Raw genomic sequence first — 20,762 nt, forward strand, 5'->3', positions numbered from 1 at the left:
ATTTTATGTCTAACAAATGCTTGAATATTTGCACTTAGTAGTTCTCAAGGTTGTAGTAATATTTCCTTTTTCATAGTAATATTTTTGCGAAATTCAATATTTATTAGTAATACCATGTCAAAAATTCAAATTTATAAGTAATACCAATGTATTTAAACATTTCTAGGTTGTATATAACACAATGACAGGAAAAAATTTCAAAAAATATGTATTTTATGTTATTCATCTCATTATGATCTTCCCAACAAAACATTAGTATGGAAGTATAAGGATGTTTTGAATAGAAATGAGAAGTTTTATATCAGTTCGAGTAACTAAGAGTATTTTATGTCTAATTTGACAAATAACACATATATGGATATATAATCACATAATATATGAGATACACCTTCTAAAAATAAACAATAAGACGAATATTAAGGTTTTTTAGAAACATGCATAAACATAGTAATTCAAAGTATTTTAAGGTAGTTCAAGGTAGTTCAAAGTAGTACATAGTAGTTCATATTACACATAATAGTTCAAGTAATATCTAGTAGTTCATATTACACATAGTAGTTTATTAAAATAATACTGAAATATAAGTTTTATTAAATTTGTATTTTTGGAATATTTTTATGCAACCAAAATTTATATAATTTTTTATTAATATTATTGAAATAAACTATATAAATATTATTGAAGTAATTTATATGAATAATTTTGAAATAATTGATATAAATATTTTTGAAATTAATTTTTGATTTAAATCAGGAATATATTATTTTAAATTTGATTTCTTTTATATAAAAGAAATAAAATTTTAGTTAAAGAAAATTAATTTATATAAATATTTAATTAAATTAATTTTTGAAAATTAATTGTTGATTAAAATATTATTTTAATTTTTAGTTCTTTTATATAAAAGAGATAAAAAAATTATTTTAGGAAAATTAATATATATAAATATTTACTAAATTTTTTATATAACCAAAATTGATATAAATATTTGTTAATTTAATTTTGGATTCAATTGTTAATTAAAATATTATGAAATACATATTTTACTAAATATTTTTTTTTGAAATATTACTGAAATAATTTATAAATATTTATGAAATTATTTCTTGTTTAAAATATGAAATAAATTATTTTAAATTTGAATACTTTTATATAAAAGATAAAAAAAATAGTTTAGGAAATTTGTATTTTTGAAATACTATCTCAAGTTTTTCCTATCTCTTCGCCACATGTTGATTTACTCTCTTATATTGGAGCTTCATGTTTTAAATGCATTCATGGTCTTAATAAATACATTTATTACATTTATTTTTGTTAATACTTTTTGATTAAAATATTATTGAAATACATATTTTATTGAATATTTGTTTTTTGAAATAATTTTATATAACCGAAATTTTTATAAATATTTTATAAAATTATTTTAAAATTAATTGTTCATTGAAATATTTTTGAAATACATAATATAAAGGAAATCAGAAAAAGTAGGATTTGTGAGCTATTTTAACAATATTATGAGGAAATAATATTTTCAGAATCAGAGGTGATATTATTTTATAAATTATTAATTCAGTTATAAATATAGAATATTAAAATAAATGAATACAATATTTTAAATTTGAAATCATTTATATGAACGAGATAATTGAGAAATTGGAAGCCAAAATAATTATTTTCATTTTTGTTAGTAATTTAATTAATAATGATTAAAATGGGAACTCATTACAAAAAAAAGAAAGAATAGATAAGAAAGGGGAGGTAGAACCCAGATTATTGCAAAGAAAAAAAGGAAAACAAAGAACTAATGAAGAAAAAAGAGGAAATGAGAAATTTTAATTATTACAAAAAAAAACAAAAAAGGGCTGATCGCACGGACAAAACGAGGAGCGGGACCCAGATTTATTTACCCCTTTATTTAAATTAAAAAAAAAAGATATAATGAAAGGGTAATGGTGGAAGGGAAAGAGAAGGGGATAGTGAGAAAATGGGTGGGGGTAGTTAGAATATATTTTTTGGGAGTGGGGCAAATAAGAGTACTTTCCCACCCCTAAGAAGAACTTTTGAGCAGAGCCAAAAAAAACCTAAATCTCGACGAATCAATGGAGCGCGACGACGAATCTAACGGACCGATGATGGAGCTGTGCACCAACGGAGGAGGCGAAGAGACGTCTAATCGGAGACCTATCATAACCGGCGAGCCACTCGACATCGAAGCTTACGCGGCGATGTACAAAGGGAGGACGAAGATAATGCGCCTAATCTTCGTCGCTAACCATTGCGGAGGAAACCAGACGATGCAGCTCGAAGCGCTGAGGATGGCTTACGACGAGGTCAAAAAGGGAGAGAACACGCAGCTGTTTAGAGATGTGGTCAACAAGATCAACGGGAGGCTTGGGGACAAGTACGGGATGGATTCGGCGTGGTGCGAAGCGATCGATCGTCGCGCTGAGCAGAGGAAAGGGAAGCTGGAGAACGAGCTCAGTTCGTATCGGGTAATTAGGGCTTCTCTTGTTGACCTAATTTGTGTGGAGGATGAAGCTGTTTAGTGTGCTGCTTAGGTTGCTTGATTCTGTAATGTGCTTAGATAGTGATTTCGTCTTCGTATGATGTAATGTAGTGTGTTGCTTATGTGCCTGCTTAGTTTGCTCGATTTTGTAATTTGCATAGGTGGTGATTTCATCTTCGTATATATAGTGTGTTGTTTAGAGTGCTGCTTAGGTTGCTTGATTCAGAAAGTGATTTCATTTTTTGTATGATTGTTATGTATTGTGTTGTTTATGGTGCTGCTTAGTTTGCTTGATTCTGTAATTTTGCAAAGATAGTTATTTATTTCATTTGATTATGTAGACGAATCTGATCAAGGAAAGCATTAGGATGGGTTATAATGACTTTGGTGACTTCTACTACGCTTGTGGTTTGCTTAATGAGGCTTTCAAGAACTATATTCGAACGCGGGACTACTGCACTACGGCTAAGCACATTATTCACATGTGTATGAATGCTATTCTTGTAAGCATCGAGATGGGACAGTTCAGTCATGTTTCAAGCTATGTTAACAAGGTTGATCAGAATCCAGAAACACTTGACCCTATTGTAGCTGCGAAGCTCCGATGTGCTTCTGGGTTGGCTCACTTGGAGCTGAGGAAGTATAAGCTCGCTGCTCGTAAGGTCTGTAGTATTCTAATGCTCAAGTGTTTTATGTTTATGGATTCATCATATATGATCAAAGTAATGTATCTGAAATCTAATTGTTGAGTTTGGGTATTGTCTTATGCAGTTTTTGGATGTTAATCCAGAACTCGGGAGTTCTTATAACGAGGTCATTGCTCCTCAAGATGTTGCGACCTATGGAGGACTTTGTGCTTTGGCTAGCTTTGACCGATCAGAATTGAAGGCATATGTTTATTCCTTTAAACACTTTTAATCCTTCTTTGTTAGTGTTTTCGTGTTCCTTTGGTTCATAACTCAGTAGTCTAATGTGACAGGCAAAAGTGATTGACAACATCAACTTCCGGAATTTCTTGGAGTTAGTGCCTGAAGTGAGGGAATTCATCAACGATTTTTATTCAAGGTAACATGTTCTTGTCTATTCTCCTGTATATAATATAACTGAGTTTCTGAACATGGTTCCATGGTGATTAACAAGTCTGTTGAATCCAGTATATATTCTAATCATTGACTCTGACCAACTCACTTACCTGTCGGTTATGTTGAATTCTGCTATGGTTTGATAATGAGGACTTACCATGCTATCCTCCTGTTTCTTTTTTTCTGTATTCTCACTGAGTCTCGTGTTTTAACTTTTCTTGTTGGCAGCCGCTATGCATCCTGTCTGGAGTATCTAGGAAGTCTCAGAGCGAATTTGCTGCTGGACATCCATCTCCATGATCACGTTGACACGCTTTATGACCAGATAAGGAAGAAGGCATTGATCCAGTACACACTGCCGTTTGTGTCCGTTGATTTGAGCAGGATGGCTGATGCGTTCAAGACCAGCGTGTCTGGTCTAGAGAAAGAACTTGAAGCCTTGATAACAGACGACCAGATACAGGTCCGTTCTTTTTAATTAGAAAGAGAAAGAACTTTTTTGTTTTATTACTGTCATTTTCAAAACCTCATTTTCCAATGACAGGCACGGATTGACTCGCACAACAAAATCCTCTACGCAAGGCACGCGGATCAGAGGAGCGCAACTTTCCAGAAGGTGCTTCAGATGGGTAACGAATTTGATAGAGATGTGAGGTCGATGATGTTGAGAGCCAACCTTCTTCAACATGAGTATCATGCCAAAGGTAGAAAGCCTTGAGAGGGAGGGACGACATCTGTTTGCCTAATCTGGAGAGGTACTGGCCTATTTCAAGATCGTAAAGATGTTTATGGAAGATTGATCTGGTCTTGTTATTATTGGTTAGATGTACGTCTAATCATCTCGGCGCTCTCGTTATTGCTTTGTTTTCTCAAACTTTTATTTTCTGATACCCTTGAAACTTTTATATAAATTTTGGTGTCTGAAGCTGATGTTTCATTGAGTTTTAGCCCAAGGGTTAACCTGTGAATGCATCAATATATAATTGCACTCACGGTCATATATACCCCCATGCAGTACACAAAAGTTCAAATCCAAGTGCGCCTAATATAATGAATTGGTTTATACCAAAACTGTTAACATTATATTTCAAACTGGTTCTATACGCAAAAATTGCTAATCAAATTATGAATTACGTTTCCTAGATTTATGGGTCTTTCATTAAGGCAATAGACTAACATCGTATATAGGCTATTATTGGTCAAAATTTTCCAAAACATTTTTCAGGAATTGAGGGCATGGTTTAGTCTTTAAAACTTATTAAACAACTGGCCAAAAAAATTGGCCGAGGAGAGGAAATTAAAACAAAATTTATAATTGATCATGTTGCCGAAAAATAACTTATTTTTGGAGTAGCCGTAGATGTAATCATCTTTTTTTTTTCCGGCTAAATAAATTTACAAACGGCCGAACAAAAAGGAGTCATTCCGCGAGCTTCGATCACCACCGTCAGATTTATTTAACAAACGGTCAGGATCGTCATACGATCTCTTAAACAATATTTTAAAAATCTTCACAGAAATTAAGGAAGGCGAGAATGATTGGTCTTCCATAGTTTTGACCATGGCGGATCTTAGCCACCTAGTTTCTTATATTAGCTATATCCGCTCCTCCGTAGACACAACTAAACATTTCCATAAATAAATGTTTATAAACAATGTCTAACTACTTTTTCTTTTTTTTTTTGTTTCTTTTGTTACATTTTCTTGGCAGAGGAGAGAAGGAAGAAGGAAGAAGGAAGAAGGAGAGAGAGAGAGAGAGAGAAGTTGGCATCATCGTCGTCTCTCTTTCTTTTTCTTCTCTTCTCGTGAAATCTCAAAGATTCATCACCTTCGGGTAAAGTTTTTGTTTCTTCTTGGAAAATTCTGCTCAAAACGATGAATGTGATGCGTAGATTGACGAGTATGGCTTCTGGACGCAGTTTCGTCACTTCTGATAACGTAAGAATGTTTCTTTTTAAAGTAGTTTCGTGATCTTGGGGTTTGTTTAAATTTTTTTTTCCTTGTTTCTTTAGGTAGGAGAAGACGAGACGCCAAGATCGAAGAAGCTTAACAAAACTCGTGAAGATATAGAGTCTACGGAAGCGGCTACGTACGAGAGAGGTTCTACTTGTTTAGAAGATGATAAGACACGAGAAGAATCTGTCTCCACGAGAGAGAATTCTCATTCAATACCTAAAGAAATGGAAAACGGTGGTGATGACAAGGTTTATAACATTTTGTGATCTCTGCATTTTGATTTGGTGCTAATGATGATGAATGAATGATGTTCTAATTTTTTTTCTCTTTGTGTTTGATAGGATTCGGACAGTGGAATCATCAAGGGCAATGGGACAGAGTCTGGTCGGATTATTACCACCACAAAGAAGGGTCTGAATGATCAGAGAGACAAGGTCATTTCAATAATTGCATGCAACTTTTCTAAAATTATTTCATGAATGAGTGTAATCACATCAGCACTAATACAGCGGATCACATCGGAAATCTCCAAGTAAACTTTACGTGTTGAAACAAGAATAGTGTTAGGATAGATGAACTCTAGGGAAGTTTTTATGTTTCCCCCGAAATATTAAAAATACACTATTTATCACAAAAGTAAACTTGTTTCATGAAATCTGATTTTGTTTTATTTGTTTCTTATTCAGACCATCTCTTACAGAGCTGAGCATGTCATTGGCACTGGCTCATTCGGTGTTGTCTTTCAGGTAAAATATTACTCAAAATATTACTTGTTGTTTAAGAATATGATTCATGTTCATTGTGGTTTTAATTATGATTATAGGCTAAGTGTTTAGAGACAGAAGAAAAAGTAGCAATCAAGAAAGTGTTGCAAGACAAGAGATACAAAAACAGAGAGCTTCAGATCATGCGAATGCTCGACCATCCTAATGTCGTTGAGCTCAAGCATTCTTTCTTCTCAACCACTGAGAAAGACGAGCTTTATCTTAACCTTGTTCTTGAGTATGTACCAGAGACTATATACCGTGCATCAAGATCTTTCACCAAGATGAATCAGCAAATGCCCTTGATTTTTATTCAGCTCTACACATATCAGGTAAAAAAACAACTTGTTATCTAACTCTTTGTGAATCTATTTATTCTCATTTTTCAATTTTTGAGGTTCTCACAAACGCTTGTTTGAAAAATCAGATTTGCCGCGCAGTGAACTATCTACATCGAGCTCTTGGAGTGTGTCACCGTGACATTAAACCACAAAATCTATTGGTGAGCATTTCAAAACTAGTTCTTGAATGCAATAATAGATATTTTTCTAATGAAGATGCATTTGACAGGTGAATAATGTTACACATGAGGTGAAGATATGTGACTTTGGAAGCGCGAAAATGCTGGTAGGTTTCATAAGTTCTAAATGGGTTTTGATGTTCGTTAGATTATAGAAAACATGAGTAGTGAGCGAGTGATGTGTTGTTGGTTTCAGATTCCTGGAGAACCAAATATATCTTACATATGCTCAAGGTATTACAGAGCTCCAGAACTCATCTTTGGAGCAACTGAATACACAACCGCTATTGATATGTGGTCTGTAGGCTGTGTTATGGCTGAACTTTTTCTTGGACATGTAAGATATCCTTTTGTTCTTAATTTAACTTTTAATTTGAGACATTTTCTTTGAACCTGTGTCTTGCTTTTAATGTTTACAGCCTCTGTTCCCTGGAGAGACTAGTGTTGATCAATTGGTGGAGATAATTAAGGTAAAGCATACAGATTGTGATTTTATGTTCTTTTCCTGTTAGAGATTCTAAGAGTTGTGTCCTACAATTTTGTGTGAAAATTAGATTTTGGGGACACCAGCAAGAGAAGAGATAAAGAACATGAATCCTCGTTACAATGATTTCAAGTTCCCTCAGATAAAACCTCAGCCATGGCACAAGATTTTTAGGAGACAGGTACCTCCTGAAGCATTGGATCTTGGCTCTAGACTTCTCCAGTACTCACCAAACCTGAGATGCTCAGCTGTAAGAGAGTACAATCCCATTTGATTTCTGACATATTTTCTAGCATGACATCATTAAAATGGCTGCTTTTTGTTTCAGCTTGAAGCATGTGCACACCCGTTCTTCGATGCTCTAAGAGACCCCAACGCATCCTTGCCTAATGGAAGAGCACTTCCTCCCTTGTTTGATTTCACAGCTCAAGGTTTTGACAACAACAACACTATCCTCTCTTTCTTGTCCTTATCTTTCTCTTCTTGAACTTTCCTCTGAGAAAATACAATTTACTTTCCTTGTAGAATTGGCTGGTGCATCTGTTGAACTGCGTCATCGCTTAATCCCTGAGCATGCAAGGAAATGACTACTACTTCTCTACACATGTTCTTGTTCACTTACCTCTGCAACCACTAGGACTAGTAGTTAAAAAGTGTAATAATCTATAAGTTTGCAACTTTGTAGCTTCCATTGTTGTATACAGATGCAGAATTTTCCAATTTTTATAAATGCAAAATGTCACCAATAGTCTCCGCAAGAACAGCTTCCATCTCTAAAGTGATGAAAACAATTCGAATCTCTCAAGATGATATGCCTCAGATAAACTCTCGATATGTACTTCATAGCACTGTGGCAATCCCCACAGACACGGAGGTTCTTGATGATCCGAATCGGAGCTCCATCCGGTACAGCAAGCAGACCAAACGCTACAGCTAGTTTCTCACTATGGTAAGCCAAACCAAGCTCCTTCCCTTCCTTATCCAAGTCATGGAGTGCAAAACTCACATCCGGTTCATAACCAGCTTCTCTGATCAAAAGCATCATCTCATCAACCTTTGAATAAATCTCAACCATTCTCTGATGTCTTCTATCTTCAGACATGAAGCTATGAACTCTCCCTCTCCCTTCAACCCAACTGCAACCAGGCTCTTTGCTTATGTTCCGAGATTTCATCAGCCTACGGATATTCGCAGCTTCCTCTTGTCTCCCCGCTGCAGAGTACATGTTTGATAACAGGACATAAGGAACAGCGTTGTTTGGTTCCAACTCCATGAGAGTTCTCGCCGCTCTTTCTCCGGTTTCTATCTTCCCATGCTTCCTACTAGCAGCTAAGATCGCTTTCCATACGGTTGCGTCTGGCTCAACCTCCATTTGATTCAGCAACTCCTCTGCTTTGGCGAAATCGCCGGACCTGCCGTAGAGATCAATCATACACGCGTAGTGTTCAGGTCCTGGTGCTATTCTGTAAACTGTTCTCATAGACTCAAAGTAGCGTTGAGCTTCTTCTATGAGACCGGCGTGACTGCAAGCGAATAGTAAACCGATAAAGGTAATGTAGTCCGGTCTTATGCCATTGTCTATCATCAAATTGTATAATTCCAGAGAGTCTTTAGCTTTGCCGTTTTTCGCGTAACCAACTATCAGAGCAGTCCATGTGATCAGATCCTTGGTTTCCATGGAGTTGAAAACTGCTTCGGCGTCTTCTAAGCTTCCGCACTTTGTGTACATTGTCACAAGAGAGTTATCTACTGACAGAGAGGCAGGGAAGCCAGATTTGATGTGGTTACAGTGTACTTGCTGCCCAAACTCCAGTAGAGTTAACTCAGCAGAGGCGCTTAGTACACTCGCTGTAACAATCTGATCAGGAGATATGCCTCCTTCATCTCCTCTCATCTTACAGAACAGCTTCAACGCTTCTTCATAAGCTCCGTTATGTGTGTTCCCTGTGACTAGAGCCGTCCAAGATATCACATCTTTCTCAACCATCCCTTCAAACACTTTCAGCGCTGAATCCATGGTTCCTCTTTTAGCATACATATCCACAAGAGCGTTGCTCACAAGCATATAACTTCCATATCCAGTTTTCACAATCAGACAATGCACAGAGGAAGCTATCTTCATCATCTCTGTTCTAGAGGAGGCGAAACAGTTCAAAACTGAAGGGAGTGTGAACTCGTCTATCTTCATATCCCGCTCATGCATTCTTCTAAACAGAGACAGAGCTTCTTCCTTAAAACCTTCTCTAACGCACTCAACAACCAACGAGTTCCAAGAAACCACATCGTCAACTTCCATATCTTGCAACAAGGCTCTCGCGGTTGCCAAGTCTCTGCATTTAGCGTACATGGCAATCACCGCGCTCTGAACAAAGATGTTGGTCTTGAAACCACTCTTAACTATGCATCCATGCACCTGAACACCAACCCTACGAGCACAAACCACACCACAAGCCGTCAAAACGCTTGGAAAGGTAAACTGATTCGGTTGGGTTCCTTCTCTCCTCATATCCCTAAAACACTCAATCGCCTTGTAAGCAAACCCGTTTCTAGAGTAGCCGGTGAGCATTGAAGTCCATGTAACGTTATTCCTCCTCTCAGCTGGCATTGTCTTAAAGATATACTCAGCTTCAGAGACGCGTCTGCATTGTGCATACATATCGAGTAAACCATTAACCACACCAACATCAAAATCAAACGCTGTTTTCACTGTACACCCATGAATCTGTTCACCTCTGAGAAGCAAACCAAGCAAAGCACACATCTTTAGAACGCTACCTAAAGTGTACTCGTTAAAGCTTCTTTCTTTAAGCTGCATCTCCCAAAACAAACTTAGAGCTTCGTCTTTGCTTCCGTTCTTGCAATGCCCAGAGATTAGAGCGTTCCAGGAGATTGTATTCTTCACTGGGTTTCTATGGAAAAGGTTTTTCGCGTCGGAGAGTCTCCCTGAAGAGGAGTAAGCGACGATCATTGTGTTCCAAGTGTACTCATCTTTCTCAGGCATTTTATCGAACAGTTGGCGGGCTTCGTTGATTCGGCCAGATTTGGATAAATCTCCCAGTTTCAGATTCGTCGAGTGAAGGTTTGATCGAACAGCATTGCTGTGAATGTAATTACGAGAAGGTGTCGAAGTAAGACGGCAGTTTCTGAATTTCAGTCTGAGCATCATTCTACTGATGCAGTATCAAGTTCTACTCAGTTGATAAGTAATAACAACAAAAAGAGCTTTAAAAAAGGGATATATATATACGTTTTGGTAAAAATGTTAAATAAATGATTTTACTTTTTTTTTAAATGAGAGACAAGAATATAGTTCCACTAGGATAACATGGGATTAAATATGAAGAAGAAAATAATAGTTTCATCCAATGTGTAGTAAAGTATATAAATCTAATCTATTAAAACATGAGTACAAAAATAAAGGGCAAATCTCCAAAATAGCACATTTCTAAGTTTATATCACAAAAATAGCACTCAAAAACTAAAATGACCAAAATAACACATTTCTAAGTTTATCCTTTGAAAATTTTAATTTTTTTATTTTTCAAAATTTGAAATCTTATCCCCAAAAACTCATTTCTCAACTCTAAACCATAAACCCTAAACTCTAAACCCTAAATCCTAAACCCTAAACCCTAAACCCTAATCCCTAAACCCTAAACCCTAAACTCTAAACTCTAAACCTTAAACCCTAAACCCTAAACTCTAAACCCTAAACCCTAAATCCTAAACCCCACCCTTTAACTCTAAACCCTAAGTTTGTGACTTTTGATAAAACATTAAGTGCTATTTTTGTGACTTTTGACCTTGAGTGCTAGTTTGGGAACAAAAACTTGATTTAGTGCTATTTTTGTCTTTTTCTCAAAAATAAATTACTCTTTAGTTTTTCAATTTATTTACAATCATATACCACTAAATTAATAAATTTACCTACTTTTTACATTTTTTGTATTTTAAGTTTAATTAATGAATATCCTAAATCTAATTTTAACTAAACAAAAGACATATATTAACTAACCAAATCAAAAACATAATCTCCCACAAATATTGGCAAACTATTGAAACAATCTAAAATATGGAAACAATTTTAAAGTTAGTTTCCACGTTTTTCGTTCTTATAACTTACCATATTTCACACGTATATACTACCATATTTAAACAAAATCAATGGTAATTAGTATAACTTACCAATAAAATATTTAGCATATATATATTAGGCATGATTCACTTGTCTTTAAACCTTCCTTATTATAAACTTATTAGAATAATGTCATCAGTTTATTTTATAAAAAAAAAGAATATTCCAGCAATATCAACTTCATATTTTGCATATAATATTAATTTTATTCTCATGGTTTATGTTAAAATAGGCGGATCAAATTATATCCCATCCTATTGTTTTTTTTTTGAATTTTTGTAACTCATTTTTAGTTTGACCCAAACACCTAATATACTAATAATACATTTCAATCGTACAATTAAATATGAAAGAAATGTCAATATAAATTTGATCCAACAGTATATTAATATATACATCCAATATTTTTTTTATAGTTACATAACTGATCCAACACACATCTAATAAAAAATATATAACACGATACAATAAGAAAATATATCATATGAATAATAAATTAAAAGAACACAAGAAAGCCATTAAATTGTTATGTTTTAAAAATATATACGTTAAATAAACACATGTGCGACCGTACGGATCAAGCTCTAGTTTATTTTAAAATAGTTGTATGTATTTTTGTATACAATCACATAGGTAGTTTAGTGTGGTAGGCGTATTTTGAAAAGTTAAGCGACGCAAGTCCGAAACCTCACAACGTTAAATATGAGTGGCCATAGGGGTGTCAATTTGGGTTGTTTCGGTCAGGCCCAAATCCGTTAAGCCCGTAAATATTTGAGCTCCGGCCCGGTCCGAAAATATTTTGGGTCTAGAATTTAAAGTCTGGTCCATGCCCTTATAGGACTATAGGGCTTTTCGAGTTTTTTTTTGCTTTTCGAAAAATAATTTTTCATTGTCATATCTATCGTTTTAATACATGTGAATTTTTATTAAAAAAAGTTTCATTTTTTTAATATAAAATGAGTTTAAACTTTTTTTTATCAAAAATATTTTACTTTTTCGTATGCTTTAAAAATATATTATAAACAAACCAAATTTAATAAGATTTAAATAATCAAATATAAATTAAATCTAAATATATATGAGAACAAAATTTATGACAAACATGGTCAAACGTTTCATACTTTGTATTTTGAAATTTAAAAAAAAAATGTTGTACATGAAAATAGAAAGTACATTTGCAAAATTTAAAATGTGACACTTGTAATAATCAAACAATAAAGTGCATTAACAACTTTTACAATTGCTTTATTAGAGTTTGGAAAAAATATTAAAATAATATGTCAATACTAATAATGGTTTTGATTGCAAGAACGATAATATTTAAGCTAAATTATAAAATTTTGGGTTTCCGGGCTAGTCCTATTCCAAACGGACTTAAGTCCAAAATACTCAAAGCCCAAATGGACTTATAAAACTAAGACTAAACCCAGTAATTTTTAGGGATGTACGGGCTCAGGCTGGGGGCTGCCGTCCTAATTGACATGTCTATATGGATATGAGATCGCTTTAATTAGAAAATTGTATTTATGTATCATGTGTGGTTATAGTTTATTTTGTGTGTCTTTTGGTTTGAAAACATCGTGCTAATTTACATTTTCATCATTGATTTTATATCTTTAATCTCTTTAATAATAAAGTTAAACTATCTGCCTTCTTAGGCATCCACCTCATCAATTACCTAGGGGGTTTTTGGACACCTGGCACTTCAAAAAAAACAACAACCCAATTTTTTTTTCCATTCTCAATAATCATTCCGCAACCATTATGAGCTTCGTATAGTTTATTCCAAAATTAATTTCTATTTGGGCTTATATTAGGTTATTTTGTCCAGGCTCAATTGTTTTTTTGTCTCTAAGCACAAAACTTAGTGTAGGTTATTTGGTCTGAGCTCTTTTCATTCCGACGAAGCAGACGCCGATTCACTTTCTGTAACGCCTTCCGTTTCCATTTATTTACTTCTTTAATCCGACCATTAACATGCTTCATCTCACTCGCCCCACTCCGTAGCATTAATTCCAGCTCAACCTCTTCATATCTAACCGGTGGAAGGTCTTCTATATAAAGCTCAGCCTCTTAGATAACGGCGGTCACTGACGTCGTCAAGGTTATATCTCTTCTCGGTAGATCTAAAACTGGACATGCTAGATTCAGACAAGCTCTCGCGACGACAAAAACTGAAGGTGGAGGAAGAGATTGGAAAACTGAAGGTGGAGGAAGAGATTGGAAAACGGAGGAGAAGACCGGAACAGAAGCAACATCTATCGAGGTCGTGTAAAAGAGACAGAAAACAGAGCAGTACGGTGGATCTACGTTTACGGTTTATTTTCCGGCACCAGTCCATCGACGTCCTCCTTAATCATACAACCACAGTCAGACAACAAAGAATGGTTTGTTTCTGTGTGTTTTACAAATATTGTTTACGTGGACTAAACTCATACACTCAACCATCTTCCTAATTCCTCTTTCTCTTACCACTCCATCTTGAAAGATTGGGATTTGGGAGCTAAAAGACTAATTTTTGGGTATAAATATATTATGTTAGTAATTACATAAACTTTTGTCCGTGACGAGACTTGAATTGTTGTCTTGATTCTTTCATTTTTCAGTGGTAAGAGCTCCTGGTATGAGTCTGTTAAAGATTTTATTGTCTAAACCGAGTTCTGTGGCAAAAGGTGTGTCGATGCGGAATGGTTTGGCTCTGCGTTTGATGAGAGAGAAGAGAAAATGGTTTTCAAATTATCTTGGAAGACAAAGCTTTTTGACTCAAAATTCTTTTCATTTGCAACAGATGGATGCAGACAGTTCATCAAGTTTTTTTTATATTTATGATACAGAAACTGAAACCATACCTTCACCTCTTACATATGTAGCAGGGTACTCCACAACATTTGCATAAAGAGTTTTTGGGAATCCTTGGTAGACAATCTCTTAAGAGAGTTGACAGTGTGATTAAATGTTTCAGCTGTACATTTGGATTTGTGAGTCTGTAGTTTCCTAATGTCAAACTGGAAAGTATAAGGTGAACTAAAGAGATGAGAACTGATTCCAGTACTGTTGAATGATAATAATGTAAATCAAGGCTACCTTCTCGACCTGTTTTTTTTCTTTCTGGTGTTGTACCTGGTGAGTTTATGAGCACCCGCTGAGTTCCTCTACGTTTACAGAGAGCAGGAGAAACGCTTAAAAACTCAAATTAGTCTTCAGATACTATAGACGTAGATGCCGATTAATTTTTTGTGTTAGTGCGACTTTGATGTTCTAAGGCTTTTGGGATTGCCTGAGCATTTTATGTGGTTACAAAACTTTGTGGCTGCTTGTCAATTGGACAGTCTTAATGAGCCTTACAAATGGATCCAAAAGTTATGTGGGAATTAAATGTAAAATCCAAGTGCATAAATGTTAGTTTAGTTTACTAACTATTTAGGTAACCCAAACATACTGAACTACAGGAAAGGCCTCAAGGTTTAAAGAAACAAAAATAAAAGAAATATACATTTGAATAAGAGTTTAACAACACCAGTGGAGCAACCATCACTTGCTGGTTTAACACACAGTGTCAGACACTTAACTTGGTGATCAATTCATCCCAAATGTCTGGGATGGTCTCATGGATCTTCTATTATCTTCACTTCATTTCTTATGATACGAACTCCAAATTCTGAAAGCTATTGGTTACAGGACACACACATACAAAAAGAAGTAATTTGTTCCAATATTATTCACATTTTTCAATATAAAATAGTATATCAGCTGGTTAGCACTTAGCATACATGACTAATCGCCTGAGATGGCTTTGTCCATGCAAATTCTTGACGCTACTACTCCTGAAAGGTGGCGAATATAAAGGAGATGGCCGTGAAAGGTGGAGTCATCCTATCAAGTCACCCCGGTCTGAGTACAAGTTCTAGAAAGTATTAGGAATTATACAATCAAGGGGAAATGTGATGTATATTGGTGTTGGCTCTGTCTCCTCCCAGTTAAATTAAAATGTATAGATTAATTTTAATTATTAAGAAAATTTAAATATTGATTTTAAGACTTATGCGTAAAATTCCAACGCATTAAGGAAATGAACATTATTATATGTATTACAGTTGGAGATAAACTATAAAACAAATGATTATATGTGAATATGTAATCAATTTATTTCTATAGTACTAAGAAATAAAAATTAATTTTGTGTTATTATAATGGTCTAATCAGCTGAATAAAAATAATATAATTTAATAATTTGATTGATAATTTTCGTATTTGTCATTTCAGAATTATTATAAAAGATTCCCTTAACTAATATATCAGATAAATTTCTGACTTAGCAAAATTATATCAATTACAAGTAAGGAAAATTACAGCATGATGCAATTTTCATAAGAGTTACACAATAATTTTTAGAATAACATTATTTATCTTCTTTTTGTCTCAATGTATAAATGAATTTTTTAAGAAAAATTTTAAGAATGTTTAAGACTTTACACATTCTACCCTAATGAGTTGAGTTGGAAAAATATCATTTTTAGACTTAATGGGTCCACTTAACAAATAATAAAATTTAGAAATTCAGACTTTACTTATAATTTTTTAGCATAATTAGTCACTGGTAATACCAATTCAATATCGCTATCTTCATTAAAATTAAAAAAATGAATTCAAATCATCAACTATCAATCATTAAAAAAACTTCTTAAAATCAAAGAAAATATCATCGCATGTGCTAGCCATTATTCGAGGGGCAACATCTATAATATTACGAAATCATCAACAGTTTTAGTCAAGGCCGCTCAAATCAAACGGGCGTATAAAAATATAAACATCAACATTTTGACAACAGTTCTTTCCCGCTGGTAACACATATGCTTATTACACACGTTTTAATTCAAATTAGTCTCTAAAATAGAACTTCAAATGCCGTTCCTTCTATATATTGTCAACATGGTACTAAAGAGTATAAGTATGTTCTCTAAATAAAACATCAACTTTACTTTATGTTTAAATTCCAATTAAATTAACTTTGTTACGACTATTGGTTTTTTATTCTATTTTTATCGAATCGATTAGTCATAACCACTTATGATATTCCACCTTGAACTAATCAACTTCAAAACAAAGTAATACATTACGGTCGCTGGATATCATTCACTTTCAACATATTTTCATATTCATATTTTTGAACATATTTTCTTTACTAAGACCATAAATATTCATTTAAGAAAAAACATATGAACCCGGCGCGTAACGCCGGAATACCACTAGTTTAATATAAAATCAATGAATGGATGATGTATATATTAAAAACGGATAATAACAAACAATTTAAAAGTAGAATGGAAAATTTTGGAGTGAGTTACGCCAAGAGACACATTTAACTTTTACTACACAAAAAAACATTTCATGCTTGCAGGACACAATTTACGAAACCGAGGTGTATTTTATAGCAATATTGTTATGAAAGTCAGAAAGAGAGGCGCATTAAAATGATGAAAATATAAAAGATGTGGGGTCCGCTGTACTATTTGCACAGTGAATCCTATTTTTTAACTTCTATATAAACGATCGATTTCTATCGTTTATAACTCGTCTCACACACTTTTCTTCTCCCTTTATAATAAACTTTCTCTATCATATATCAGTGTTATTTATTTCTACGGGTATAAAATTTTGCTCCTATTTAAATTCCCGCGATACAATAAAATTTTAGGTTCTTTTCATAACATAAAGAAAATTTAATGTATCAACTTCTCATTTGGTTCATAACAAATATGTATTTTGTGTAACTAAATGAGAAGCGAACCAAATGAGAAATTGATACATTAAATTTTCTTTATGTTATGAAAAGAACCGAAATTTTATTGTATCGCGAAAATTTAAATAGGAGCGAAATTTTATACCCGTAAAAATAAATAACACTGATATATGATAAAGAGAGTTTATTATAAAGGGAGAAGAGAAGTGTGTGAGACGAGTTATAAAATATAGAAATCGATCGTTTATATAGAAGTTAAAAAGTAGGATTCACTGTGAAAATAGTGCAGCGGGCCCCACATCTTTTATATTTTCAACATTTTAATGCGCCTCTCTTTCTGACTTTCATAACACTCCCCCTTGGGGACCGGTGTCACTATTGCTTATTGCTTTGACGTATTTGTTGCCTCGTTAAAAACCTTTCTAGGAAAACCCAATGGGAAAAACCATAGTAAGGTAAAAAGAGTACAACTACGTAAGCTCCCCCTCGGATGAGCAATCATAGATCCTTCTGATGACGCATTCCAATGTTATGGACATATTTTATGAATACTGAAGTCGGAAGTGATTTTGTGAAGAGGTCAGCTACATTTTCGCATGATTGGACATATTTTACTTCAATCTATTTCTTCTTCACGAGCTCTTGAGTGTATGAGAAGAACTTCGGATGAATATGCTTCGTTCCATCGCTTTTGATATATACGTCTTTTGTTTGAGCAACACATGCTGCATTATCTTCATATAGAATAGTTGGCTCCGTATTTTTGTCAATCCCGCTGCTTGAACAGATGTGTCGGCTTATTGATCTTAGCCAATACACATTCTCTACTTGCTTCATGGAGTGCAATGATCTCAGCATGATTTGAAGAAGTAGCCACGAGCGTTTGTTTCTGAGAACGCCAAGATATAGCAGTGCCTCCCATCGTGAAAACGTATCATGTTTGTGATCGGGCTTTGTATGGATCTGAAAGATATCCTGCATCTGCAAAACCAACCATTTGACCTTTTGAACTTTTAGGATAAAACAAGTCTAAATCAATGGTCCCTTCGAGGTAACGAAAAACATGTCTAATCTAATTCTTTTAATAGTATAATCAGGAAAATGTGCTCGCAGTTTGATTATCTGAGTTAGAAATCTCGCAAATGCCACATTTCGAGATGATAATAGACAAACGTGTGACCATCTACTGGATGCGTCAATTAATACCATAAAATAGTGGAATGGTCCACAAGGTGGGTGTATAGGTCCATATATATCGCCTTGAATTCTTTCAAAGAACTTTGGTGATTCTTTATCTATTTTGGTTGGCGATGGCCTTATGATCAATTTCCCTAGAGAACATGCAACACATGTCAGTTTATTCCCTTGAGAAATCTCCTCGATTTTCAGAGTGAATGACCATGTGAACTTTCTATGATTTTACGCATCATTGTAGTGTCTGGATGGCCGAGGCGGTCATGCCATAATGTGAACTCTTCTGGGTTCCGTTTTACTACAAGATTTGATTCGATCTCATCGATATAAGTATGGTGTAGCCCCGAAGGAAGTTCTGGAAACTTTTCCAATATGTGTTTTCTGCCACATTTCTCAGAAGTTACATACATGTATTTCTTTTCATCCTCAGTTGCAGACTGAGTATCATATCCGTGAAGATATATGTCTTTAAAACTCAACAAATTCCTTTTAGAACTCGGAGAATATAGAGCATTATTTATGGAAAATTTTGTTGCATTAGGCAACGTAAAGTTTGCTTTACCAGTTCCTTCAATCACGTCTGCAGGACCTGATATTGTATTGACGATAATTCTTGTCGGTTTTATATCGGAGAAATATATCTTTTGTCTCAGAATAGTGTGCGTTGTTCCACTATCTGGTATGCATATTTCACGAATCCGTTTTTTGGATTTTGTTTCATTAGCATTTTGATCCATTTCTGAAACTGTCATAAATATTAATAAAAGAAAACATAAAATTCATTTATATAATAATCATATAAGGAAACACACAATAATTATACATTAAGGTGACGTTAAAAACATCATTATTTGTTTAAAACAGGAAATGTAATAATTATACATGACAATACTGAAAACTATTCAATAGTCTTATTATAGGCATTTTGGTTCTATTCAGGAGTAATCTAGTCCAACTCATTAGCGAAGTCGGAGGCATCGAGGTACGATGTCCCTTCAAAGTTTTCAGTGAGGTTCACTTGTTTAGCTTTGCCTTTCGTGGACTCTTGATATAACTTACAGAGATGTGGAGGAGTACGACAGGTACGAGACCAATGTCCTTTACATCCACATCTGTAACACACTGTCCCACGCTTCTGGGTGGTATCCTCTTGAGTTTCCTTACCTTTAGAAACTTGTTCGGATCTAACCCACTTGTTAGATCCCTTCCATTTGGAATTGTAAGTTTTTCCACGTTTATTATTGAAACGGCGACCATAACCTCGGTTGGTCTGGTTCCTCCTTTCTGAATTTTCTACCGCTGTAGCATTCACTTCAGGAAATGCTTTGGCTCCCGTAGGTCGGAAATTGTGGTTTTTGATCAAGAGCTCATTGTTCTTTTCAGCCAACATGAGCGCAACCATCAATTCACAAAATCTCGTGTACCCGCATTTTCTGTAAATTTCGGGCAAGAAGTGAAGCTGTTTGTGAAAAGTGTTGTATGTTTTATTCATCATTTCTGCCTCAGAGACAGGATTACCACAATACTTCAGGAGTGAAACTATCCTCAGGACAGCGGAATTGTAATACTCAACCTTCTGAAAATCTTGGAACCTCAGATTTTTCCACTCTTCTAGAGCGTGAGGGAGGTTGACTTGTCTCTGGTTATCGAACCTTTCTTTTAAAGCTTGCCACAGTTCAGCTGGGTCTTCTATGCTTGCATAGTCGTGCATTAGATTTTCATCTAAATGATTCTTCAGGAAGATTATCGCTTCGGCTATATGCTCGGGTGGTAATTTGCTACCGATTACAATTGTTTCAGTTATCTTTTTCATCACTAGATATGGTTTCACGTTTGTGACCCATCCGACGTAATTTTCGCCAGTTATTTTCAGAGCCGAGAACTGGAGTTTCTCGATGTTTGTCATTTGTATTTCTAAAACACAAAATAATATATTTTATTAGAATTTCGTAATTTTAAAACGAACCATTTATATTAATAATACACGCAATTACAAGGAGAAACAACGCATAGAAAAGTAAATCGACATTAAGCGTAAATTCTTCAGGAGAAAATTCTCCAATAAAAAGACCGTACATAGAAGCAAAAATTAGAATTGCACATAAAACCAAAAATATGTGAACCATCTTTCTTGCAATGAAAAACCGGAATAGAGCGATTTGAAAATATTTGAGAGAAGATGAAATGTTTTGGATGAAGTAAATGAGTGAAGTATGAGTGTATTTATATATGAAAACACTGTTCATAGCCGTTTGAAAAGGGTAAAAATTTTGAAATTTTTTCTTTGTGACCGTTGGGATTAAATCGTATGAACCGAAAGTCAATCTGAAAATACTGTAATAATCAGTCAACCAAATTCCATAAATTTCATAATATTTGAT

General features: G+C 34.4%; 3 protein-coding genes across 3 annotated transcripts; 2 read left to right on the top strand and 1 right to left on the bottom strand.

The window, feature by feature from the left end:
• Positions 1-1,971: 1,971 nt before the first annotated feature.
• On the top strand, positions 1,972-4,518 carry LOC106415806 (COP9 signalosome complex subunit 1). The gene is made up of 6 exons (XM_013856601.2): positions 1,972-2,492; positions 2,848-3,168; positions 3,278-3,394; positions 3,486-3,571; positions 3,817-4,051; positions 4,133-4,518. The coding sequence occupies exons 1-6, from the start codon at positions 2,100-2,102 to the stop codon at positions 4,304-4,306; spliced, it is 1,326 nt and encodes a 441-aa protein (XP_013712055.1). The 5' UTR covers positions 1,972-2,099; the 3' UTR covers positions 4,307-4,518.
• A 368-nt stretch (positions 4,519-4,886) lies between these two features.
• LOC106415805 (shaggy-related protein kinase beta) lies at positions 4,887-8,055 on the top strand. The gene is made up of 12 exons (XM_013856600.3): positions 4,887-5,526; positions 5,601-5,792; positions 5,886-5,978; positions 6,231-6,290; positions 6,368-6,640; positions 6,736-6,810; positions 6,879-6,935; positions 7,025-7,165; positions 7,248-7,298; positions 7,383-7,562; positions 7,641-7,743; positions 7,838-8,055. The coding sequence occupies exons 1-12, from the start codon at positions 5,464-5,466 to the stop codon at positions 7,897-7,899; spliced, it is 1,350 nt and encodes a 449-aa protein (XP_013712054.1). The 5' UTR covers positions 4,887-5,463; the 3' UTR covers positions 7,900-8,055.
• On the bottom strand, positions 7,400-10,766 carry LOC106415804 (putative pentatricopeptide repeat-containing protein At3g13770, mitochondrial). The gene has a single exon (XM_013856599.3). The coding sequence runs from the start codon at positions 10,476-10,478 to the stop codon at positions 8,052-8,054; it is 2,427 nt and encodes an 808-aa protein (XP_013712053.1). The 5' UTR covers positions 10,479-10,766; the 3' UTR covers positions 7,400-8,051.
• Positions 10,767-20,762: the final 9,996 nt, after the last annotated feature.

This window comes from Brassica napus, chromosome C8, assembly GCF_020379485.1.
Source record: "Brassica napus cultivar Da-Ae chromosome C8, Da-Ae, whole genome shotgun sequence".
NCBI classification, from domain to species: domain Eukaryota; kingdom Viridiplantae; phylum Streptophyta; class Magnoliopsida; order Brassicales; family Brassicaceae; genus Brassica; species Brassica napus.